Raw genomic sequence first — 25,433 nt, forward strand, 5'->3', positions numbered from 1 at the left:
AGCAAAAAGTTCGAAAGGCAAAAATGTCTTATAATTCGTCAACGAACTATATTCAAATTTTTTATATTTAAAGAAATTTTTTTGAAAATTTCATATTTCACTCATACACGATGAACTAGTAAAATCTTCGTACCGATTTAATTTAATTTTTAATTAAATGAGTCTTTAACATTATCTTGTTTTTATCTTTTACATAAGTAGTACAATAATTTGGTAGTTCGTGGTATTCTAGACGAAAAAAACTTATTTATATTTAAATATATTTTTATAAATTATTTACATATATTTTATTTAAATATACTTTTATCATTATTATTTTTAATTCATTTTTGTTTTAAATATATATTTATGTTTTTCTGAAATCCGGGAATAAAAATTATATAGTGTGACGGGGAACTTATTCGAGAAAATTCTTGTTACAATACTGAATATATCACTTTAAGAGTATTATCAATTTAAATTCAAAAGCTTTACCTAACATACATATTTACATTGATTTTGCTTCGCGACTAATGATGTTTTTAGATTGGGAATCGAAACAAATATTGTTCAATCTATTGTAACGTTGAGAACAAGTCAGGCCATATAATAGCTGCAAAATTTTAATTTTTATGAAAGGGGAATTCCCTTAATTAGAGTAATGGTCAATTAATATCTGACCTTGTTCTCGGTGACGTAGTTTCTCCTTCTGGGTTTACCTTTTTTAGCCTACTTTTTATGTGTTTTCTCTTATAAAAGAGGTGGCAAAGCGATGGTCACCAGAACTCTGTATTCTACACCGAAAGACTCCGGACATTCTGCATCACTTATTTTGAGTAATAAATACTTAAACTAAATTTCTACTAATAGTTTATTATAAACTAAAAAAAACTTATACCTACTCCATATAGCTAAGATACATCCATGGCTTCTGGCGTACGAGTTTCAGGACGAGTCAACTTATAGGTAATATTATTTGATTAACTGTTACCTTTCTGATTGATGCTTTAGTTACATTGTCAGCCTGCTGTAGTTTAGTCTCGTACCCGTAGTAAAGCAAAAGAACAAAAAAAAAGTTCGTACGCGTTGACCGAAAAGAGACAATCGCGGTGGAGTAATTATTGTCAATTCGCGACAGTTGCGTGAGTCGTAACACTATTACTGATAATTAATCAACAGTAGCCGGGATGCGGTACGTTTATTTATTCACAAATAATGAACTTTTGCGGAATTTAATCCGCTGGTTAAAATGTCTTTCCCATAATGTAATGTAAAAAGTAATATTAATTAATATTAAGTAATAATTTATGTTTCTCTAACAGATTATATAATGATTTTCATTAAGTTAGTTCAATAAATTGAGTGTATACGAGGTGTGATCAAAAAGTAAGGTGAATTTTTATTTTTCTCAAAAAATATTTATTTTTCATCAATTTTTATTTTATCTCCTTCAAAGTAATCCCCCTCGGATATAATGCACTTGTGCCAACGCTTTTTCCAATCCTCAAAGCATTTCAAAAAATCATTTTTTGTGATCTTGTTTAGTTCATCCTTCGATGCCTTCTTTATCTCCTCAATCGTGGCAAAACGCCGTCCTTTCATGGCCTCTTCAGTTTTGGGAACAAGAAGAAGTCACAGGAGGCCAGATCTGGGAAATACGGTGCCTGTGGCATCGTTACTGTGTTGTTTTTTGCCAATAATTCGCGCACAAGCAAGGATGTGTGAGCAGGGGCGTTATCATGGTACAAAAGCCAATTTTTATTTTTCCACAAATTCGGACGTTTCTGGCGGATTGCTTCCCGCAAATTGCGCATAACTTGCAGGTAATATTCCTTATTTACTGTTCTACCCTGTGGCAAGAACTCATGATGCACCGCGCCCTTGCAGTCAAAGAAAACTGTAAGCAAAACCTTTACATTTGATCGAACTTGGCGTGCTTTTTTTGGTCTTGGTGATCCAGAATGCCTCCACTGGGACGATTGAGTCTTAGTCTCGACGTCATAACCGTATACCCATGTTTCGTCACCTGTTATAACCCTGTTGAGTAAATCTGGATCATCGTTGACGTCATTCAGTATCTCTTGGGCGATGCTCATGCGACGTTTCTTTTGGTCGAAATTGGGCAATTTCGGAACAAACTTCGCTGACACACGTCTCATGTCTAAAACACTCGTCAAAATTGATTGGCACGAACCAAACGAGATGCCAATATCATCAGCAATTTCTCTAATGGCAATTCGACGATTTCCCAACACTATTTTCTTCACTTCTTCAACATTCTCATCTGTTGTTGATGTGCTGGGGCGTCCAGAACGAGGTTCGTCGTCGGTGTCTTCTCGGCCTTCTTGGAAGAATTTATACCACTTGTAAACATTTTTTGGCTTAAAGTAGACTCACCGTATGCCACTTTCAGCATTTCAAGTGTTTTGGAACATTTGATTCAATTTTTCACACAAAATTTAATGCAAACTCTTTGATCCATGTTTTTAGACAGCAGCAAATCGTGGAGCACACAAAACACTTCTAACCTTGATGCCTCTCACAAACAAACCAAACATACTACAAAGCTGAAATTTGGAATGTATGTTCTCGACGAGTGTACCAACATAACAAAATAAAAAAGTCGAAGACCGAACGGACGTAGCCCGCTAAATTTCAAAATTCACCTTACTTTTTGATCACACCTCGTATTATTTGTATAAATTTTTAATTTTGGGTTGAAAAAAAATAATTTTTTAAAGCTTTAAAGAAGTTTACGATATTTGAAGTTTCTTGTAAGTATATTATTTGTAGTTTTTTTTGTATTATTTATATTATAGATTTGTAGAAAGGTACTTTATCATAAATTAATTTTTTTCGTGCTAGGATATCGATCTTTAAAAATAAAATTTACGTCGATTATATCAAAGATTTGATGGTCCTGAAAATAATATAGATGGTATTATTTTTTCTTTTTTTTTTTTACAAGGAGTAGCGGAAACCTTTTTGCATATTCCCCTTAGTCAGAAAGACTAAGGGGTTATGTGGGACTACCCGAAAAAAAACACGCCTACCCACTAAAGCGCCATCTCCTTGGTGTCCTTCCCCTAGCCAGGGACTATGTTAATATTACTTCTGACTGGAGGTTCTGTCTGTGTTCGTTCGTTCGTGTCGTTCCTCCGTATTTCGTTATGTCGCGTCACTTCGTTTGCTCAGTCATCTGTCAGGCAGCCGTCTGCGTTCTTAGGTCTCATTATAGTTTCCGTATAGGTAGCGACTAAGCGCCACCATTCGGGTTCACGCAGCATCACAGCCACAATGTTATCGGGAGTGATGCTGCCGACCGTTTCTTCCAGTTTCTGTCTGAGTCTTGTCCAGCGGTCACACGCGAAAAACGTGTGTTCCGCGTTATCTCGTTCATGTCCACAGTACTTACAGTAGGGTGTTCGTAGTTTGTTCATATTGTAAAGGTATCGTCGGAAGTACCCGTGGCCCATCAAGAGCTAGGTGACGTAGAAATTTATATCACCAAATTTCTTTCCGAGCCACAGCCTCAAGTCCCGTATCAGTCGTCTCATCCAGTTACTACCTCGTTCCTCTGTCCATCGGCCTTACCAAATGTCAATTATCCTGTCTCGCTCAACAATTGTCGCGTTCTTTCGTCCTATGTCCGCGCTGCTTCCGTAGATCCTTTTGCGTTCAAAGACCAGAAGATCCACGGGTATTACGACAGCAACCACCAAAACAGCCTGCGCAGAGACTGTTCGGTAGGAGCAAGCGATTCGCAGTGCGCCCTGTCTCTGTACCATCATCATCGACTTACAGTATTTCTTTGTCTTCAGTCTGTCCATATTTTCGCGCCGTATAGAAGGATCGAATGAGCTGTCGCCATGAACAGTCGTCGTTTTCCCGATCTCGGTCCTGTCGTATTTGCCATCAGGCGACTCAAGGATGCTATCCTCTCTGCCACTTTCCGAGTTGTTTTCTGTATATGAGGCCAGAAGGTCATCTTCGTATATCGAGGGTTACCTCAAGGTACTTGACTTCCCTCTTGGTCTCCATCTCGTATGTCCCCACCCTCATGTGCAGTATCGTCTGTATGAGTCTACTCGTGAGAAACATCAGTTCTGTTTTTTCTGTTACGAGTTGTAGTCCGTAGTCTGTCATCCATCGTCCGACTCGTCTCATGGTCTGGTTCAACGCCAGCTGCGCCAGCTCGGGGGACCAGAAGTCAGGTCCCAATATCGACCCCTGTGCCACCCTAGCGGTGACCTGTCTCGTTACTTGGCTTCGATCGTCTCATACGTTATCCGTCTGTTTTTTAGGTAATCCTCCACAACCCGAAGCAGGTATTGCAGGATCCCGAAGTTGGTTTTCAGCGCCTCCAAGATATCCTTTCATCTGACCGAGTTAAAAGCATTCCTAATGTCGAGCGTCGCCAGCAACACTATAGGTCGCGCTGCGTGGCAGTGTCTGTCTAGTTCCAGGAAGGAGTCCACGACCTTTTGGATCGCTCCAATTGTTGATCGACCCCTCCTGAAACCGAACTGCAAATCTGATAAATCCCCTCCGGTCCGTATCGCATCCATCAGTCTCGGTTTCAGTAATTGTTCAAAGAGTTTACCAGTCGTGTCAAGTAAACTGAACGGTCGGTAAGCCGAAGGCGTGCCAGGATCGCTCCTACCTTTTGGGATAAGACCGAGTCTTGCCACCTTCCACCGGTCGCTGAACGTTCCTGTCGTCAAGCACGTATTGTACAGGTCGAGGAGTATCTCTGGCCGTAGACGAGCCATAAGCCGGAGGATCTCAGATGATACTCCGTCCTGTCCCGGAGCCTTACCCGTCTTCACCGCATTCGTTGCTCTGATGAGCTCCTCAGCGGTAAAGGCAGGGGGCATTTATGCGTCTACGTCTTCCATCATGTTTGTCCTAATCGGATGCATCGGAAACAATCCGTCAACAATCTGTCCTGCTGTTTCGGCATCTTTAAGTTCCGGTGAGACTCGGGCCCCTAGTTTCCCGGTTACGATCTTGTAGCCGGTTCCCCAGAGATCCTTGTTCACCTTCTTGCAGAGCTTATTCCAGCATCCCCTCAGCCGTGGTAGGATTCTGTCCGATGTCATCGTGATGTCGGAGATATAGAGTCTCCGACACCTGGCCGTCTATACGTCGACGTATGTCCCGTATTTACCGCTAGATCGAGCCTTGCGGCCATTTCCAGCAGTAGTCGTCTACGTCGATTCGTTTCGTTCATTCCCCACTCGGTCGCCCTCGCGTTAAAATCCCCCGCAACGATGACATCCCCGGGCAGGTCCTTGATTCCATCTTCTAGGAGTGCCGCCTTTCTCTCGAACTCCATCGCGGTGCAGTTGGGTGTCAGGTAGACGCTGAGGTAGCAGTGGTCTTTGTCTTGTTTGTGATGTATGTCTGGGTCGTCATTCTCCTGTATGGTTTACTCAGGATCAGGATGATCGCATCATATTCGTCGGCTATCTAAGGTAGGAGCATGTCTCCAGTCCTACTTCGATTCAGGTTTCCCTGAAATATTCTATCCGTCCTCCGGCCCGTCCCCTGCACTCCTCCAGCGCGGCCCGGAACACGGCACACCTACCGGTTCCGGCAACGTGGGCGACGTCCCTGTGCCCGGCCTTAGAGCACAGTGGGCAGACCGGCTTGTTTTTAGATTCCGTCGCGTAGTGTCCGGATGTGCCACACTTGCGGCAGCATTTCGTCCTGTCCTTTCCTGGGCATTTAGCTTTCACATGGCCGAAGCCCTGGCATCTATAACATTTTGTCACCATCAGTCGTTTCCGAACACGGCAATTTACCCAGCCCATTCCGATCCGACCACACCGAAGCAATGCATCGGCTTCCCGTGATTCTAATTCGCAGACCGTCATATACTGTTCAGCGCGGTTTGGACCGAAAATGTGGACTCGAAAGTCCGTGTCTCATCCTGTCTCTCGTCTGAGCGCGTCCGTCACGTCGTTCGGAGTCGCAACGCAGACTTTTAAGAAGACATAAGCCTTTCTTCAGGGTTGTCACCTGCACGTGGCTCTCCTTCGGGTCGATCGTCGTCCGTATTTTCCGTACTATATCGGAGTACATCGTGTCCGTGCCCGGCCTGATTAGGACAGTCAGACCCCTTTTCAGGTGGGCCGGTTCGCCTCTGTCAGCTCTATTCTTTGCGTCCGTTTTCTTTTTTGTCTTCTCTGATCTTTTTCGTGTTACCGTCTGCCAGTCCTTGGTCGGTTCCGTCGTCGGTGGCCTCTTTTGTGAGGTCTACGGCGTGGTTCCGACCGGCGAACGTTTTCGTTTCGTTCGTGGCGTTTCTTCATTATTCTCCGTTGTCGTGTGTGTATTTTTGTTGTCTTGGGGACGTCTTCCCGAAACTGCGTCCGATCGCTTGTGCAGCGCAATGTCCACAGTCTCGAGAATTGTCTTAATTCCCATCTTGACTATCATGTTCATGTTCTTTTGTACGTTTGCTGCTTTGGCCATTTTCGTCGCCGTCTTTTGTATGAGCCACAACAGTTCCGTTACGTTTCATGTGTCGTTTATCATTGTGGACGTTCGTCGGTTCTTGACTGTCAGCGGCAGAGGCGTAGCTCACCCCGCTGCCGCCGCTCGACATGCTGTCCGTCCTCTGTCGTCCTCGTAAGTTCAGTAGGCTCTGTTTTGTGTCGTTATTTCGTGTAGTCCTCCTCTTCACCGTGCACAAAGTGCGGCCCTCAAAATCCGTGCCGCTGCCCATGGCCACCGGGGCTTTCACCCGATCGGAACTCGGGGTGGATTCCCCCTGAGAAGGGAAAATCTCACTTGAGGATATCTATGTTTTTTTGTGCATGTTTATATTTTTGTTTCGTTCCGTTGTGCTAAAGGTCCCTCGTGGTCGCGACTCCACGAACTGCGCTGGAACAACGCACGGCCCCTGAGGTCCCCCCTCCTCTACCCAGTGTGTTCAGTGTTCCCCCTGTAGAGTGTGCTTGATGGTGAGTGCCCATAGTGGCAAAACCGGGCTTCGTTTACCGGAAGAGCCCGATTAGAAGGATCCCCTTCATTCGCTTTCGGGCGGCTTCGTTTATAGGGGTCCCCGGCATTCGCTCTTTCGGTAAGCCCCGTTTATAGGATCGCCGAGCATTCATTCATTCCGGATTGCCCAAAGGCGTGTGTGTGTAAGTGTTTGTGTAATGTGTGAGTGTAGGTGTGTGTAAGTGATTAATGGTTGGGCACATCCGCAAAATACCAATATCTTTTGTGTCATTTTTTAGCAATATCTTCCTCTTGGCCGTGTCCGTTATAGCGTTGCTGCTAAGAGCATTGACGCGACGGACGACGTTTCCACGGGGCACGGTCGTGGACGTTGGAAGCTAGCATTTGCCCAGTGAAGTATAACCACTCACTGGACCAGCCCGGCATAGATGGTATTATTACAGTTGATAAAAACAAATTTGTAAATAATTTAGAAAATTAAATAAAAGAAGCTATTACGCAGATAGGTTTGTAGAAAGTTACAATACTTTAATGAAGTTCCTGAGCCTTTAATGGTTGAAGAAGTTTGAAAATGATTATATTGAAGTAAAATTTGGTAAAAAATCTAGAAAAATATGTATAGACCTAGAATACCAAACAAATGAAGTTAATTTTTGGCGCAGTAACAAATACAAACCTGTTAATTTTAATATGGTGCAACATATATTTAAATTAGTGAAACATGTCCAGCAATTATACAGATGGGAAAAACAGATTAGCGAAGGAGGAAGTAGGCTTGAAAAACTGCTTAAGATTTCAAAACAAATATTGGAAAACTTTCAAAATGTAATTAAAAAATCAGTATGTTTTCATGATTTAGATATTATGTTACGTCTTACGACGCATCCTTTTTGTAACAAATGCACATTCATGAAATTCAAAGCTGCTAAACTACTCGCACGTCAGCAAAAAGCTGACGAAACGCGAGGTAAATGACACTCCGAAATAAAGTCACCGAACGCAAGAATTTATATTCAACAAAAACAAAATGTCACACCATATCGCAATACTGAGCTGAAAAGAGCTGTAAAAGATATAAAAAGGAATGAACAAAATTACTCGGGGGGCAGTTGATCAGTAGTCCGTCAGTCAGTCAATAAGTACCTGTGAGACTCAACTCCGTACACACCGGTCCGACAATTGGTGATTACTTTACTTAATAAACTCGCGACTGTTACAAAGTAATATCGTGCAAATATTATTCAACGACCTATCCAATACAATTTAACAAGCAGTTAGAGCCTGCTGCATTTCTATCAACAATTAAAAACTACGATAATCAAAGTAGTGCAATTATCATACATACATATTTACATTTCCACATACATTTATTATAAGTGAGACATATCTAACCACTAGTCAATATATTGGAACGTCTCATTCATTGTTACAATTTTTTTTTTTTTTTTTGCCATCTCAATAAGTAATTGTGCTTCTATATATTTCTACCGTAACTTTTTTTTGCTAACAATAATTTTTCTTATATTTTCCCTGCTTCACTCTATTTTGATTTTCTCGAATTCCCTTTGTTTATAAAAAAAAAAAAAAAAAAAATTCCCAAATGAGCAAGAAGTCCAGCACAAAGAAGGACACATCATCCGTAATTAGGAAACTTACGCGATCACAAATTTACAAGAATCCAAAATTAGAAGACCTTTTAGAAAAAGGACTGGATGAATTAGCTTTCAAAAAGAGTAACAAACTAAGAAGATCACCGACTAAGACCAAAGAAAAAATCGCAGAAAAAGAGAAAATCACAGGAGCAATAAAGAAAATCATACCAATAGCTGACCAATTAGTTGATTTAACCCTTTTCCTCCCAAATAACACAAATTATTTCTTAACTTTCATCCTCATATCTTTTAATGAAAAAATCGTATGAAGAATTTATCAAGCATCACATCTTGTAGATTTTGACCTCCTCTTTCAAATGCCGTTGACAAAATTTACCTAAATTGTAAGCCGGAAACGTTATAGGCCGGTTTTCCGGAAAATTCAGAAATTTTTCGCGTTTTTTTTTTCTAAAAAAAGTATATTTTGAAATGGAAAAAGTTTGCACACACCATTGGAAACACTGTTATCGGTGTTATAGATGTCTTTTCTTTCAAATGCCGTTGGATTTTTTCCGAAATTCAAAATGGCGAAAACAAAATGGCGTTCGAAAGGAAAAATTTTTTTTTTAAACTTGACGAATTTTTTTCTCCAAAAGTATCAAGTTTAGTGAAAAATTTCTCAGAACAAAAATGTCTTAAAATTAGTCAAGAAATACTCTCAAATTTTTTCAGATTTTTTTACAGCGAATTTGGAAATTTCGATTTTCCGATTTTCCACGAATTCGAAAATTAACTCTCTCGCCTAAAGTCCTATCGCGTCGCGATCAGAAAAATCGACTTTTAACGAGGATAGCAAAAAAAAATAATTGTTAGACTTGAAATTTTTTAAAATTTTGTGAAACCAATTTGAAAAAAATGTATAGTAGGAATAAAATTGATTAATTTTTTACTCAAAAACTATTGACTCAATAAAAAAATTCATAATAACAAAAGAGTCTTAAAATTTACCAAGAAGTACTTTCAATTTTTTTCAGAATTTTCCGAGTTAATTTTCGAATTCGTGGAAAATCGGAAAATCGAAATTTCCTAATTCGCTGTAAAAAAATCTGAAAAAATTTGAGAGTATTTCTTGACTAATTTTAAGACATTTTTGTTCTTAGAAATTTTTCACTAAACGTGTTAGTTTTGGAGAAAAAAATTCGTCAAGTTTAAAAAAAAAATTTTTCCTTTCGAACGCCATTTTGTGTTCGCCATTTTGAATTTCGGAAAAAATCCAACGGCATTTGAAAGAAAAGACATCTATAACACCGATAACAGTGTTTTCAATGGTGTGTGCAAACTTTTTCCATTTCAAAATATACTTTTTTTAGAAAAAAAAACGCGAAAAATTTGTGAATTTTCCGGAAAACCGGCCTATGACGTTTCCGACTTACAATTTAGGTAAATTCTGTCAACGGCATTCGAAAGAGGAGGTCAAAATCTACAAGATATGATGCTTGATAAATTTTTCATACGATTTTTTCATTAAAAGATATGAGGATGAAAGTTCAGAAAAACTTTGTGTGATTTGGGAGGAAAAGGGTTAACAGAAAAGCAAACAAACATAACAGACTACACTGAGTCAGACAGATACTCACTATTAGACCAGACGTTTGACACATTTGACTCAGAAAAACACGATAGATATTCAGACATTGGAGGATTTTTAGGTGAACAAAGTCTAATATTAGGGACGTCAAAGGACATATTATTCACCATAAATAAAAACGAAGAATCAGTCTACACACAATACGCATTATCAAAAATCTCTGACGAATCTATTAACCAACACCAGAACAGTGAAGACTCAAAAAAAGACATTAGACAAATAAACAAAACACAATACACAAAAAAAAAGAGAATGAAAGAAACACTCAGCAAATTCAAGGAAATCAACGTATCACAAGCCCAGCAACAAACCCAATAAATATGGCAAATTCACATCCAATCAAATTATCTCTCAAAGAATTGGTAAATTACGTCCCGGACTTCGATGGTAAAAATATGCCGCCCGGAAAGTAAATCAAAAGACTATGACGAGTAAAAAATCTAGTAGATAACCAAGATAAACACAATGTAGTAGAACTATTGAAAGTGAGAATGAAGGGAGAAGCAGAAGAAGCTTTAGGAAACAGCTGTGTGGAAACAATAAAGAAATTTCCTATCCCGAAAACTATTAAAAATATCAGAGAATTCTTAGGCCTAACAAGCTACTACAGACGCTTTATTGGACACTTCTCACAAATAGCAAAACCTATCATAGATTTACTGCAAAAAGAACAACCATTTATTTGGACTGAAGAAAGACAAAAAGCATTTGAAAAATTAAAAAATGCCCTATGCACAACTCCAGTTCTTCAATACCCAGATATGAAAAAACCATTCATCATTACAACAGATGCTTCAAACTACGCGCTGGGTTGTGTACTCTCTCAAGGAGAGATTGGTGATGACAGACCAATAGCATTTGCATCAAGAATCTTAAAATCAGCAGAGACAAAATACCATACATACGAAAAAGAAGCACTTGGCATAGTATTCGCAATAAAGACATTTAAGAATTACATATACGGAAACAAATTTACCATCGTTAGTGATCACAAACCATTGTTATCCTTCAAATCAGCAGATAACAATTCAAGAGTACAAAAATGAAGACTAAAACTAGCAGATTATGATTATGATATTATCTACAAACCTGGTAAAATAAATACAAATGCCGATACACTATCACGAAATCCGATGGAAGATATAAAAATAAATGTAGTTACCAGAGCACAAAAAGCAAAACAAGAATCAATAGAAATAATAACAAATGAACGACAAGTACAAGAAAAACAAGAGGAACAAATCAAAATAACAAGAAAACAAGACAAAGAAAAAGAAAATAGAAATAAAAATATTACACAAGCACAAGTACATATGGAAAATTAAGAAAATACAAATAATGAAGCAAAAATACAGAAACAACATAACATTTGATTTACGAAAAAACCCATCGAATCAAGAAAAGACAACATTATACATTTTATCGACAACAAACATCAATCATTAGATAACGCAACAGAAAGACTAATAAAAATCAAACAGATACAACCAGACAAAAATCTACAGCCCCAGGAAATTGAAATAATACAGTCAGGAACAAAAAATATCTTCATAGCCTGTCTTGACACAAGACAGTCCGCTATGAGGATAAAGGAGAATCTCAAAGGTCTCTTCAAATTATTAAGAACATTAATAATTTGCAAGAAAATAACAACATTCAGCATATCAAGAGACCTACAATTAAAAAACATACATTGGGCCGAAATAGAAAACATTCTAGCAACAACATTCGAAACTTCTGAAACTAAAATTATCATTTGCTTAAACTACATCGTGTAACGGGGTTGCTTACCGTTTAATTACTTTTATTAAGACGATCGCGTAAATACGCTCGCAATCACCTAGATCAAATAAGAAAGTCGGAGAGCAAGAGGGAACGGGTGTCAGTCAACCAACAAATCTACGAATCTACAAGGAGTGGAGTTACTACGGAATAAACACGCTTAGAGCACTTGCTAATATCACGAACGAAAACTCTTTATTATCTTTCAAATGCTACACTAGAATTGGCTCGCGCGTGTATGTTTACATCGGCGCTCGCTCGACAACACCATGCAGTGTCGGGACGCTCGCTGCTGTTTGTCCGTAGAGCTATTACACACACGCTTCGCATCGAATGCGGAAAATCAGTTATCAAGCTAGCCAGCTTACCTTTATTTTGCAGACGCACGAAGACGAAGGGAACAATTCGCACTGCGGGAAAGTCTGATTGTTCTTTTTGTCGCGGATCGCGAATTCGCGCGCACGTGGTTTCGCCTTCGATGGCGAAACCTCACACACACACTCTTGATGCCGCAGATAACGATGCTGCTTTTTCGGCTGGCTCAGGTCTGCACGCCGTGTAGCTCGATGACAATTACTCAGGACTCTGGGGCACGTACGGGCAATTAGGTCGCAAACCTTAACTTTCGTGGCTTCCATACCGGTAGCTGGATCTCCACTGGTTCGTTTTCAATCGCGCGCGTTCCGTCTGCTCGCGTGCCGAATTCCGTTGTCACATTTTTCGTCTCCCGGTAAGTGCTGCCCCCGCAGACAGCTACTAGGTTAGGTAATTAGCGCTAATTTGACGTTTACCGTCACAATCGACGACGTAAAACTCGCAGACCGAGACAATATATTCGACCAATATCACTTAAGTGCACTAGGAGGACATTCAGGAATCAACAGAACATGGAACAGAATAAAGAACAAATACTATTGGGATAACCTGAAAACTGATATAGAGAACCGTATCAAAAATTGTGAAATTTGTCAAAGAAATAAACTAAAAAGAATAAAAACTAGACACCCAATGATAATAACGGACATTTCCATGAAAACATTCGACAAAATCGCAATGGACATAGTAGGACCTCTAAACGTTACTAATAATCAGAACAAATACATTCTTTCTATACAATACCTACTCTCAAAATTCATAATAGTTGTTCCACTCATTAATTAAACCGCAGAAACAATTGCAGACGCCCTAATCAAAAGATTTATATGTATTTTCAATTCACCAAAAGTAGTCCTCACCGACAGAGGAGCGAACTTTACAAGTAAAATCTTAAAAGCCATTGCTCGTAGATTTAAGTTTGCAAAAATAGAAACAACCGCATTTTCACCACAATCAAACGGCTCCCTAGAAAGAGCACACCACCCCCTTTGTGCATATTTGAAAATTTTTTCTAGTAAAAAAATTGAATGGGACAATTTATTAGAATTAGCCCAATTTCATTACAACACAAGCGTTAACAGCGCACATAGATTTACTCCGCATGAACTGGTCTTCGCTTATCCACCACGATTACCGTCTAGTGAACCGTTAAAAATTTCAGAACAATTGCCAACATTCAATAATTATCTATCAACACTTATACAAAACATGCAAGATATTGCATGCTTAGAGCGAGAAAACCTCGTAACAGCAAAAGAAAAATCAAAAAAATACTATGATCGCCACATAAACCCTTGCAATTTCAAAATAGGAGATCAAGTGTGGCTCATTAAAGAACCTAAACCAGGAAAATTAGAAAAGAATCACAACCTGGGTCCCTTTGAAATATTAAACATCACAGATAAATATAACGTAACAATAAATAAGGGTGGAAAACCGAATACAGTTCATGCAAATAAATTAATATTACACAAGAGTATATAAACTGATAAACTTTTCTCTGTTTTAGGACAAAGAAATCATGTTTTCAAAAATAACGTTTTTGATTACATTCTTTCAAATTACTTATGCATACATTGGATATCACTGCGGCACCACAAACACTAACATCACAACATTCTCCCTACTAGACGCTGACGAATGCGACTTTAACACCGAAACCATAAACTCAACAATAGTAAATGTAGAACTTATCCAAGCAGCCGAATTTAGAGATGTTCTAGTACATCAATGCAAAATTGAAATCCATCGGACAGTATACCAATGCGGATTATTCGGACATCTCGAACCTGAATAAAATGGAGAATAAGAATACTTGTATAAATTGAGCCATGAACAATGCCAAACTATCCACGAAACGAGAATTTTTAAATATGACAATTTTCATACGATTGCTGATTTAAAAATAAAAGCCATAACAACCATGGGCATAGACTTCGCTGGCGATGCAGGAAGCTGCAGCGGCGTAGCCTACGCAGACAGGTTCGGATCGTGGAGTAAGGTACTTGTTCAAGGCACATTTAAAATTACATTAATACAAGCCTATACAAAAATTTGTCTGAGTAATGACAAATTACATTTAAGCTCAGGAACGACGTGTAAATTTTCAGACACAACTTGCGTAGACTCTGACGGGGGTTATACATTTTGGGACATTTTACCTCAGGAACAATGTTTTACTAACACTTATGATATTTTATATAAAGGTCCAGTAACAAAATATTTTAACACACACAATGACAACATAATATACATGGTAAACATTAGCGACACGACCTTTGCTTTAACAGCCAAAGATAAAATATTGAAATGCTACAGAGAGTTCATAAGAACAGAACACCCAAAACTCTTTATCGCGGAAGAAAACAATAACTTCAACAAATACAAATTCGATAAAGATACTGTTACTAGCAAAAGCAAGGTCAACATAGATTTATTCATATAGGGGAGACCGGGGCCAGTTGGCCGACTTTTTGTATTCGATTTTTTTTCTTAAAAACAGAGCATTTTAAAGAAAATCAAAAAATGCTATTTGAAAGTACGTCTTTCAAAGATCATTCACGATTTTTTTCAAGGCATCCTGATTACATACAAAAAAGTTATAGACAATGATTCACAAACAAAACTTTTGGCCAACCTGCCCCGTATACGGGGTAAATTTTTAATAAAATATGGAGAATAATCTTTGTATTCTTTCTATTTAGCTACATAACATAAAAAATAATCATTATAATATTATAAAGAAAGAATAGAAACACATTTTCACGAATTAAACTTTACATTGAACAAATAACATGAAAAAATTCGAACAATAAGTTCATCTGATCTCAATTATAACAACAAACTATTATAATATGTCTTACAAAAACTTGTAGCCCCGTCATACAGAGACACGTAAACTCGCGAGAAAAAAATAACGACAATAAGAATGCAAATAAATCACAACTCGAAAAAATTAACAGAAGATTAGTAAAGAATAAATAAATATTTCATGTCTGTATTATTTGCAATTCGAGCAAAAGAAATTTTTCGTTTTGCCTGCACGCGACGCATGTGCCCAATATTTGCAAGCATTGCACTGTAGCCAATCTTCGCTACTTTCACTATAGGGTTCTTCACATACAATACAGAACCATTCATCGTTCGACGAGCCTCGGTTTGTATCCGCTTGATGACTCTTAACAGGATGCATTTTCTTCTTCTTGTTATTCCTGCTTGATTTTTTTTCACTGGTGTCTCCATCTTTCCAACTCTTCTGATGTTATTTTTGAGTAATACCTTGATAAACTTCGCACAGGAATATCAAATTCTTCAGATACTTGGGTTAATTTCTTACGATCATATCTTATGGCATAGACTGCTTTTAAAATCGTATCGAGTGATTTCATTCCTCGATCAGTCTTTCTTTTGTAATTACGGACCATTTTTCCCTGTAAAAATGATTTTTTTATCGGCCAACTTACCCCAAAAAAAGTTGGCCAATATGCCCCATGGGTATACATTAATTTCTAAATTCTATTAAAAATATTAGAACTCGGTAAAAAATTTTTAAAAAATTTGTACACATACTCAAACGAGACCTCTATATGATACTTTAATTCATTTTAAGAAATAATTAATTTTTCAGGAGTTATTAAAAATTTTCTAAAGTATAAAATTTTTCAAAATATGTAAGAAAATTTTCAAACGTACAACTTTCCTCGATGCCTCGAGCGATCCGACGAAAACTCAACACACAGATTCCTCGTGTTACTCTACGTCACTAGTATCGACGGGAATGCCCTCTATCGCTTTGTTCAAGAGTTATTAGCAGTTGGCCAACTTACCCCGCATGCCAACCTACCCCGGTCTCCCCTACGTAAATTCTAAATTTGTATATGTCGAAAAGCATTTGGGCAGACAGCTGAACGACCTTTACAGAAAAGTCATTACAGATAGGTGCGAAGTAGAGAGGAAAACAATACAAAACTTCCTATCCCTTGCAACCCTCTCCCCTGACGAATTCGCATACAACATCATGAAGAAACCTGGATACATTGCCAGGATCGCAGGAGAAGCAGTTCATGTCATAAAATGTACCCTTACTGTAGTGAAGGCACAGCACCTCAGCGAATGCTACAACGAATTACCGGTAATTTCAGGCAATAAAACATGGTTTCTTACTCCAAAAACACATATCCTCAAAAGAAGAGGTACTCCAATGAACTGCAACTTCATAATACCTACATACTACAAAGTAAACAAGAAATGGATAAAACTAACACCCAAACCAATAGAAACAATACCACCACAAGCACACAAACTTAACACAAACATAAAATGGAAATTTGAAACCATAGATTCATTAGCAACTAACGGCATATACTCACAACAAGAATTGGACCAACTACAACAACAAATAATGTTCCCCATGGAAAAAGCATCTCTGTTAAATATTATAGCTAAAGAGATATCAGGAGAAGGAACAACAAAGAACATTTTTACAGAAAATACACTTGCGAAATTGGCTGAAAGCACTTGGAATCACATGTTCAACAAACTAATCACGTGCGGATCAATCTCATCAGTAATCATAATGATATTAATATTACTGCAAATAATAAAATTGACGATTGATACCATCATCAGAGGATATACGCTGCACATGGTTTATGGCTGGTCTATGAACCTACTATGGGCCTTCTTCAGCTCAATAACCCACCTGCTAGTGATACTAGGACGACAAAACCATGACAGTATGACAAAAAATAACAAACAAAACGCAGAAATTCAACTGGACACAGTGCACACAAACCTGAACGACACAGACGTCAAGATACAAATTTACCCTGATACCCACTGTCCTATTCCTCAACAAAGCTTACCTCTCGAATCAACACTAATCAAATACAAACATGACCTATTTTCAACAAAAGTCTAATTAATTGTCGTTTCATTCAGTACCCCAAATGCTTTACGTCATGGCTACATTTTAAGCGGGGAGGGAAGCGAGATATTCGCTTTAGGATATTAGGCTAAGACTGCAAAGGAATTTAAATTAAAAAACAAATTTTCTATCTAAAAACAAAAGAAAAAGAGATATTTATTTTTACAAAATTACAATTATGTTTACAAATATAATTGCACTTATATACAATTGCAATTATATCGATGGTCCGCACTTGGACCTATGATTGCATTGTGGAAATCATTAGCAGACTCCACGCGTGCTCGACGAGGGCCGTTGCAATGTGCTGGCAAATATCATAAAAGAGTAATCCGCAAACTAGAAAAAGGAAAATATATAAAGATAATAATAACAAGGAATAAAAAAAAAAAAAAAAAAAAACTAAGTAACAAGAAATACAATCAATTTGAAAAATACTTACGCAGACCATCAAATGACGCTTCCTTGGAGGTCCAAGCATTGTAAATTACAAGTCAAAATCAAACTGTACAAAGTCGAGCAACCACGCTCCTTATATACTAAATAAAGTGCACACACCGCAAAATTTCTGTATAAACCGCTAGTAGCTTTGAATTTCAGAAGTATTTTCATACAAACATTGCAATGTCTTAGGCCCTGGGGTGTTACGTCTTACGGCGCATCCTTTTTGTATCAAATGCACATTTATGAAATTCAAAGCTGCTAAACTACTCGCACGTCAGTAAAAAGCTGACGAAACGCGAGGTAAATGACACTCCGAAATAAAGTCACCGAACGCAAGAATTTATATTCAGCAAAAACAAAATGTCACACCATATCGCAATACTGAGCTGAAAAGAGCTGTAAAAGATATAAAAAGGAATGAACAAAATTACTCGGGGGGCAGTTGATCAGTAGTCCGTCAGTCAGTCAATAAGTACCTGTGAGACTCAACTCCGTACACACCGGTCCGACAATTGGTGATTACTTTACTTAATAAACTCGCGACTGTTACAAAGTAATATCGTGCAAATATTATTCAACGACCTATCCAATACAATTCAACAAGCAGTTAGAGCCTGCTGCATTTCTATCAACAATTAAAAACTACGATAATCAAAGTAGTGCAATTATCATACATACATATTTACATTTCCACATACATTTATTATAAGTGAGACATATCTAACCACTAGTCAACATATTGGAACGTCTCATTCATTAGCTATTCGTAGTTGATGCACGAGACGTAACAATTAAAAGGTAGGCCATCGAAGCAAGAGACAATGTGCTACTGTCTGAAAAACTGTTGAAAGCTTTTCCAAAATATATACATAACTTCAAAATGAAGCATGGTATTGTATCCAGAAAAATCTATAAATTTGTAACTTAAGCACAACTATCAAATAAAAAAGAGCTTATTCAACAAGCAAATAATTTTGTTACTAAAGTTAGGTCGAAAATAGTAAAATTTGATAATCAAAATACTTATAATACCGATCAATCTGGTTTTAGTTTAGAATGTCATACAGGACGAACTTTAATATTTAAAGGAACTGTGAAATTTGAATGCTTGGCACAATCTATCAATTCTTTAACATACACTTATACCATGCAGCCTATTACCTCTGCTAATGGAGAACTGAAGGCTCCATTATTAATTGTTTTGTAAGAAATAAATAGTCGTTTTGAACCAACAGTATAAAAAAAATGAACAAAGCTGATCATATACATGTAGTAGCTTCTTCATCTGGAAAAATAACCGTAGACCTAACATCAATATGGTTTCAAGATATTTATCATCGAATTGCTGGAAATGAATCAGTTCTTTGCTGGGATTCGTGGACTGGACAAAAACAGAAGAAAAACTGAGGCACGTCGATAAAGGCAATAAAAAAGTAAAAATATTGAAGATCCCTACTGGAACCACTGAATTTATTCAACCGTGCGAGGTATACTTTTTTCGTCCTTACAAGAACTATATAATACATTTTTCCGATTTTATTATTACGCATGGCTACAACATTAATTTGTATTTGAGAAATAATATTCTTAAACTTCATTCGTTAGCTTATAATCAATTTTCATCTCCTCGATTCGTAAATATGATCAGGTTTGCCTAGTACAAAAGTGGTTAAATGTTGCAAAAACCATCGAAATGTGACACACCAGTTGATTATTCCTTCAATAACTATTCAATTATTTGTGACTTTTGTAGAAAGAATGCAATCATGCGATGTGCTTGGTGTACAAAATCAATCCGTGTAAATCATTTTTTTCGTCCAGAATACGATGAACTACCACATTATTGTATTACCTATGTAAGATAATTAGAAAAACTGTATAATTATATTATATTCAATACGCTTATCTCATTGAGAAAAAAAACATGAAAACCAATAAATTTAAGCTGTATTTATATTCTATTTTTGACATGTTGAAAAGATAATGTTAAAAATTAATTAAATTAAATGGGTACGAAGATTTTACTTGTTCATCACGTATGAATGAAATATGAAATTTTCAAAAAAAATGTCTTTAAATATAAAAAATTTAAATAGAGTTCGTTGACGAATTATAAAACATTTTTGCCTTTGGAACTTTTTGCTCAACATTATAGTTTTTGAGAAAAAGAACAATAATGAGAAAAACAGATTTTTAGGAGACTTTTTTTATAAACAAACCGATATATTTAATTTTACATTCAACAGTTTTGAATTTTGAGCCCAGATTTATATTTAGAATGCTTAAAAACATAAGGTACGGTATCTTCGATCTATGCATGAATTTCGTGGTCGATAACATGGTGTAAGATCGATGGTTTTGAGCGTTAATGGGTTAAGACAATAAATCACTATTTTATTAATCCAAAGTGAAACGGGCCACTAAAACTGGTTTAAAATATCTTGTATACATGTGATAAAAGTAATCTTAAAGTGTAATGCGGTACATTACAAGGCCTTTCCTGAGCGTTGTATTATTTGCAACACCTCAGGAAAGCCATTCCTGTTCCTTGCCGCCCCGTAACCAGTTGCATAAAATGTAAATAAACGCGCAATAAAATAAACAATTAACCCTTTTCATGCCCGAATACCACAACCGGAGATATTGACGAAATAAGCGACGAACGCGATCCGACGGACACTCAAAAGAGAAAAAAGGAGCGCACCACGAAATAAGAGAGCGCACGCACACACTCACTCACGACCACGTGTTGTGAACCGACCGGCAAAAGAAAAACGAGAAACTTCACCGGGAAATGCAGCGGAAATGCATGTTGATGACACATGCAGATCCGTTACACTCCCAGGCACCAACACCAACACTCACGGAACACTGACACCCCTGGGGCGAGCAGAAAATCGCCGATGAAGTGGCAGCCGGCAATCAGCTGGGTCGGGCTGCCGAACACCATCAGCGACATCCTGAGCGCCACACACAATCACAACGGTAACCACAAAAATAAGAAAAATTGTTGAATTCGTCAAATTAAAAAACTGTATTACGTCAGTTCTGTTGTCCAAAGTTTATTACTGAAAATTTATACATAGCCATGCAAAGGTCAGAAAATGAAATCAACAAAATTTGTCGTAAAAATTTATATTTGATGAAGGTACGGACATTCTGACAGCAATAAAAGCTAGGCTTTCACTCCCAGGGTACTAACGCTTGTGCATTGCGCAGTATATAATACATGTACTGTAATGGGGTGGGTACCGTTTAATTACTTTATTCGCGCAATTCCACCGAAGGGCGCGCGTAATTACCTATGCTCGATACGTTAGTCGGAAAGCAGGAGGGAAACAGTTGTCAGTCAACCAATAAATCTATGAATCTATGAGGAGTGGAGTTATTAGGGAGCAAACACGCTGAGAGCATTTGTTAATAATACGAACAGCACCTTTTATTTTCTATTAAATGCTACATTAGATCGGCCCGCGTGTTTATGTTGACATCGGCGCTCGCTCAACGACAACATGCAATGTCGGGACGCTCGCTGCTCTTTGTTTGTAGAGCTACTGCATGCACGCATCGGACGAATAATTAACCGAGCAATAATCGTATCACGACCGCGAAATTAAGCTGGTCAGCTTACCTTAATATTGCCGACGTACGAAGTGGACGACAGCGAGTCGTACTGCGAGGAAACTGTCTGTGTTAGTGTCGCGGATTGCGAATTCGCGCACACGTGGTTTCGCCCTCGATGGCGAAACCTCACGCACACTCTGTCGATCTCGTGGAGGGCGACGCTTCTTCGTCGGCTCGGGTCTCTCCCTTTGGCAGCTATACGGCACCGTGGCAACAGCGATTACTCCTGATTATCACTGGCACGGACGATCTTCTCTTGATTTTCGGTCTTAGCGGCTTGCGAATCGGTAGTTATCGAATAAGCGGACGAGCACGATAATGGATGAACCCTCACTGGTTCGTTTTCAATCGCGTGCGTTCCGTCTGCTCGCGCGCCCAATTCCTTCGTTTCATTTTTCGTCTCCCCGGTCGGTGCTGCCCCCGCGAGCAGCAATTAGGTTATTTTATTAGCGCTAATTCGACGTTTACCGTCACAGTACATGCAAGATATATTAGCGATACTCTTCAACCCACGATTCTCTGATATAACAAAGACTTATTCATTTTTTTAAATGCAAATGAATTAGACATTATCGTTATTTAGACACTATAGTTAATTAAATATGTGCATATATTCTACACTGTCAGTTGTGGAATTAACATGGGATTACGTATAATAAAGATTGAAAAACTACCCGAAAAAACCAAATAAATCAATTTATAATCTTTTTAAACTTATGTCATATCAACTCATCAGCTTATCATAAAAATTGGTAAAACTTAAACTATGTTTAAATATAGAATAATTTGAATAACATGAACATTCTAATAACATCAAATTGAATGTAAATTAATCTTTATAAATTTAAACAAGAATTATTAATAGACTTATTCAAAATTCTTGTAATCAGTCATAATACGTATTATGCTCAAATCAGGTTAATAATGAAATGGAACTATTTCTGGAACAAAGAAATACGATTAACTCTTTTACTGGAATGTGTAAATATACATAAAAAAATTTAAATCCAAGATAGGACCTTCTTTTTAAAGTCTGCAAAAGAAAAATAGAAAATATTTGTTCAAGTCAAAAAAAGAAAAAAACAAATAAACAAAAATAAAAAAAAAATAAATATAGTTTTAATCATTCTCTTCAAGTATTTTTGTGAATTTTCCTTTAATTTGAAATTCTTACGTCTTTTAACGGATTTTTTTTTAAATTGTTTTTTTATCCCGTATAATCAATTCGCTTATTATTAGAAGTTTAGAAGTTTAGAGAACTGTGTTATCATCTAAACTTTCTTTACATAATTGATAATACTACATAATCTATGAATGTAAGCATGAATATTATTTGTATTATCTTGAATTACTTTTTTTTTCAGAAAATTTGCAGTACTTAAAACTGGGAGACAATAACTTGCACTCTGTACCAAGTGATGCCTTACGTCGGCTACATCGCTTAAGACATCTTGACTTGAAAGCAAATAATATAACTTCGTTAGCTGAAGATGCATTTACAGGATATGGTGATTCAATTACTTTTTTAAATTTACAAAAAAATATGTAAGTTCTGATAAATTGAATATTTGTATACATTTGTATTGTAATATCTGTTATATAAATAATTTATTTTAAACAATTCTTAATTATTCATAAATCGCACATTACCTTTTTTGTAACTTTTTAATTTTTATTATTTATTTGATATTTTTAAAATTTCTGACTATAATCTGTTTGTAAATAATATAATCATAAGAATAGCAATTTTATTTTGAATGTACATTACTTCTTCTTAATGCATTTAAGAAAATTGAACCCAAGAGGAGGGTTATTTTGTTGAAAATCGTATAGGGTTACATTGCGTCGTAAACAATAACAGTAGTTGTTTAAATGTTTAGATTGTTAGATTATATAATGGGGTTGTTGCTCAACGTAATATTTAAAAAAAATTTCTCAATTTATTTCCACGTTTTGTTCAAACAAATATGCAGAATCACCGAAAACAGATTAATCTCGAATAAAAATATATCTTGTTTTCTTCATACATATTTCATATAGTCTTATCAATGTCTTTTCAGCTTATCACTATTTACATGGATATCATTAAGCACAAACAATTTTTATAGTGCAATATCATTGAACATATAATAATTATGTTCTAAAATATATTTTTTAACAGGAAAATAACTAATTTTTATATGGGTGAATATATTTAAAAACAATATATTTAAGAGTGGTTCTCACCTCTTTGATATACTTGGGTCTTTACACTATGCCTGAATACTTACTATTTTATAAGAAATAAACAGGCGTTGATTTTATTAAGAAATTCCGATCCAATCTCGAAATATTAAAAAAATTGGTTTTTAGAGGTGTTAAGGATGGTGTTCTCATCCCTTGAACATATTTGGACCACTAATTTATGCTTAAATACTTATTTTTTATAAGAAAAAAATAGGCATAGGTTTTATCCGAAAGAATCCGATCAAATCTAGAGATATTAAAAAAATCTGTTTCGGGGGTGAGTTTTAAGGGTGGTTTTCCTCCCTAGACATACTTACACATGAGCGTTCGGGCTCCTAAACTTTACCAAAATACTTGTCTTTTTAGAAGAAATAAGTAGGCGTTAGATTTTATAAAAAATGTTGATTCAACCTTGAGACATTGAATAAAAACAGGTTTAAGGATGAGCTTTTGAAGAATAAAATAAAACCTGTAACAGGATCGATTAAATAATGCAATAAGAATTTATTGAAGCACAAACTCCCACGATGCAGAGCTAACTGTTGCTCTGTTAATCACTTATGGTTATACGTGTAGTCACCTTTACGTTTGATACTTTCGTTTCAGTGTCTTCTTTCTAACAGAGTTGAACTCACCTTAATTCACGTGACTTTTGATACTCTATCTATCTTAGGTGTGAGTAACCTAATGCTTAATTCGACTAATCCCCTAAATGAAATCGGATTAACATTTAATCTGTGATAGATCTATTAAACTATTAGGAAACAAAATGATGTAATGCGACGAATAAAATTAATAACGTTTATGACTAGAAAATGACAATCTTTTACAGGCCGAAAGACTAACGCACGCGAATAGGATTTACAATGATTAATAATAATACGGAGAGAGAGAAAGAGAGAGAGAGAATTCGAATTGTTGCCACGAAAACTAACGCTCGGCGCGAATACGAAAAATAACGATCGCGATATACAAAATACTCTAGCTAGTATTTTGTCGCGCAATAAAAGGGAGGTGCACCTACCCCGCGGTGCAATTATGGTGATCAGCCGTAATTGTTGAAGAGAATAAAAGGTGCTTCTCAAATCAGCTGCACTGCCACGCTTTTTTGACGTCTTTTGTTGACATCTTTTGTGATTTTACTGCGACTGTTTCGTCATAAAATTTGAAAAAATTATAATTTAACTTTTTAAAATTTTGCCCTTAAATTGACCCTTGAAAGGTCACGAAAATAAACCTTTAAATGTTATTCCGGACGAATAATTTCCCGTGTTTTTCAAATCCGGTGTGAGACATAGGGGATTTCATTAAAAAAGTTAGGTTGACCTTGAAAATACTTTGGGGGGGGGGGGTCATTCGGACCCTATTAATATCCTATCATCTGAACGTACAATTTCACGTAGAATTCAAACCTGCAACGAAAAATGAGGGGTTCCATTTAAAAAGTAAAGTTGACCTGGAAACGAATGGAGGTGGGGTGGGGGTCATTTAGACCCCACATATATTACATGATTTTAACGTAGATTTTAACGCAGAATTCAAATCCGATATAAAAAGTAAGGGTTCCTATTTAAAAAAAAAAGACCTTGGAATGACCTTGACCCATCATTTTAAGGTCACATTTAAGGTCACCAAAATATGGCCCTTTTGGTATTGAGCAACTTTTGTCTGAACTATTTTTCTGTACTATGCATAGAGTGTGAGATATGGGGGTTCATAAATTAAAATGACTCACCCTGTATGTGTATTATAACAGGCGGCACTTGTTAATGTCACATCTCGAAAGATAGTCTAATTAAGCTTGCGAGAACAAACACGATCAGGTGCGAGAGGATTAGAACGAGAGAGGGGAAGAGGGCCGCGA

At 37.0% G+C, this 25,433-nt stretch overlaps 1 protein-coding gene across 2 annotated transcripts in view; it reads left to right on the top strand.

Annotated features, from left to right (window-relative positions):
* Positions 1-25,433, top strand: part of LOC131675319 (protein slit) — a 1,191,763-nt gene that overhangs the window by 818,901 nt on the left and 347,429 nt on the right. For both annotated transcript variants that reach the window (XM_058954254.1, XM_058954253.1), the window contains exon 6: positions 22,708-22,888. In XM_058954254.1, the coding sequence (XP_058810237.1) occupies positions 22,708-22,888 (181 nt within the window). The remainder of the gene's footprint in view (positions 1-22,707; positions 22,889-25,433) is intronic.

This window comes from Phymastichus coffea, unplaced genomic scaffold (assembly GCF_024137745.1).
Source record: "Phymastichus coffea isolate CEN01 unplaced genomic scaffold, Cenicafe_Pcof_1.1 PCOF00019, whole genome shotgun sequence".
NCBI lineage: Eukaryota > Metazoa > Arthropoda > Insecta > Hymenoptera > Eulophidae > Phymastichus > Phymastichus coffea.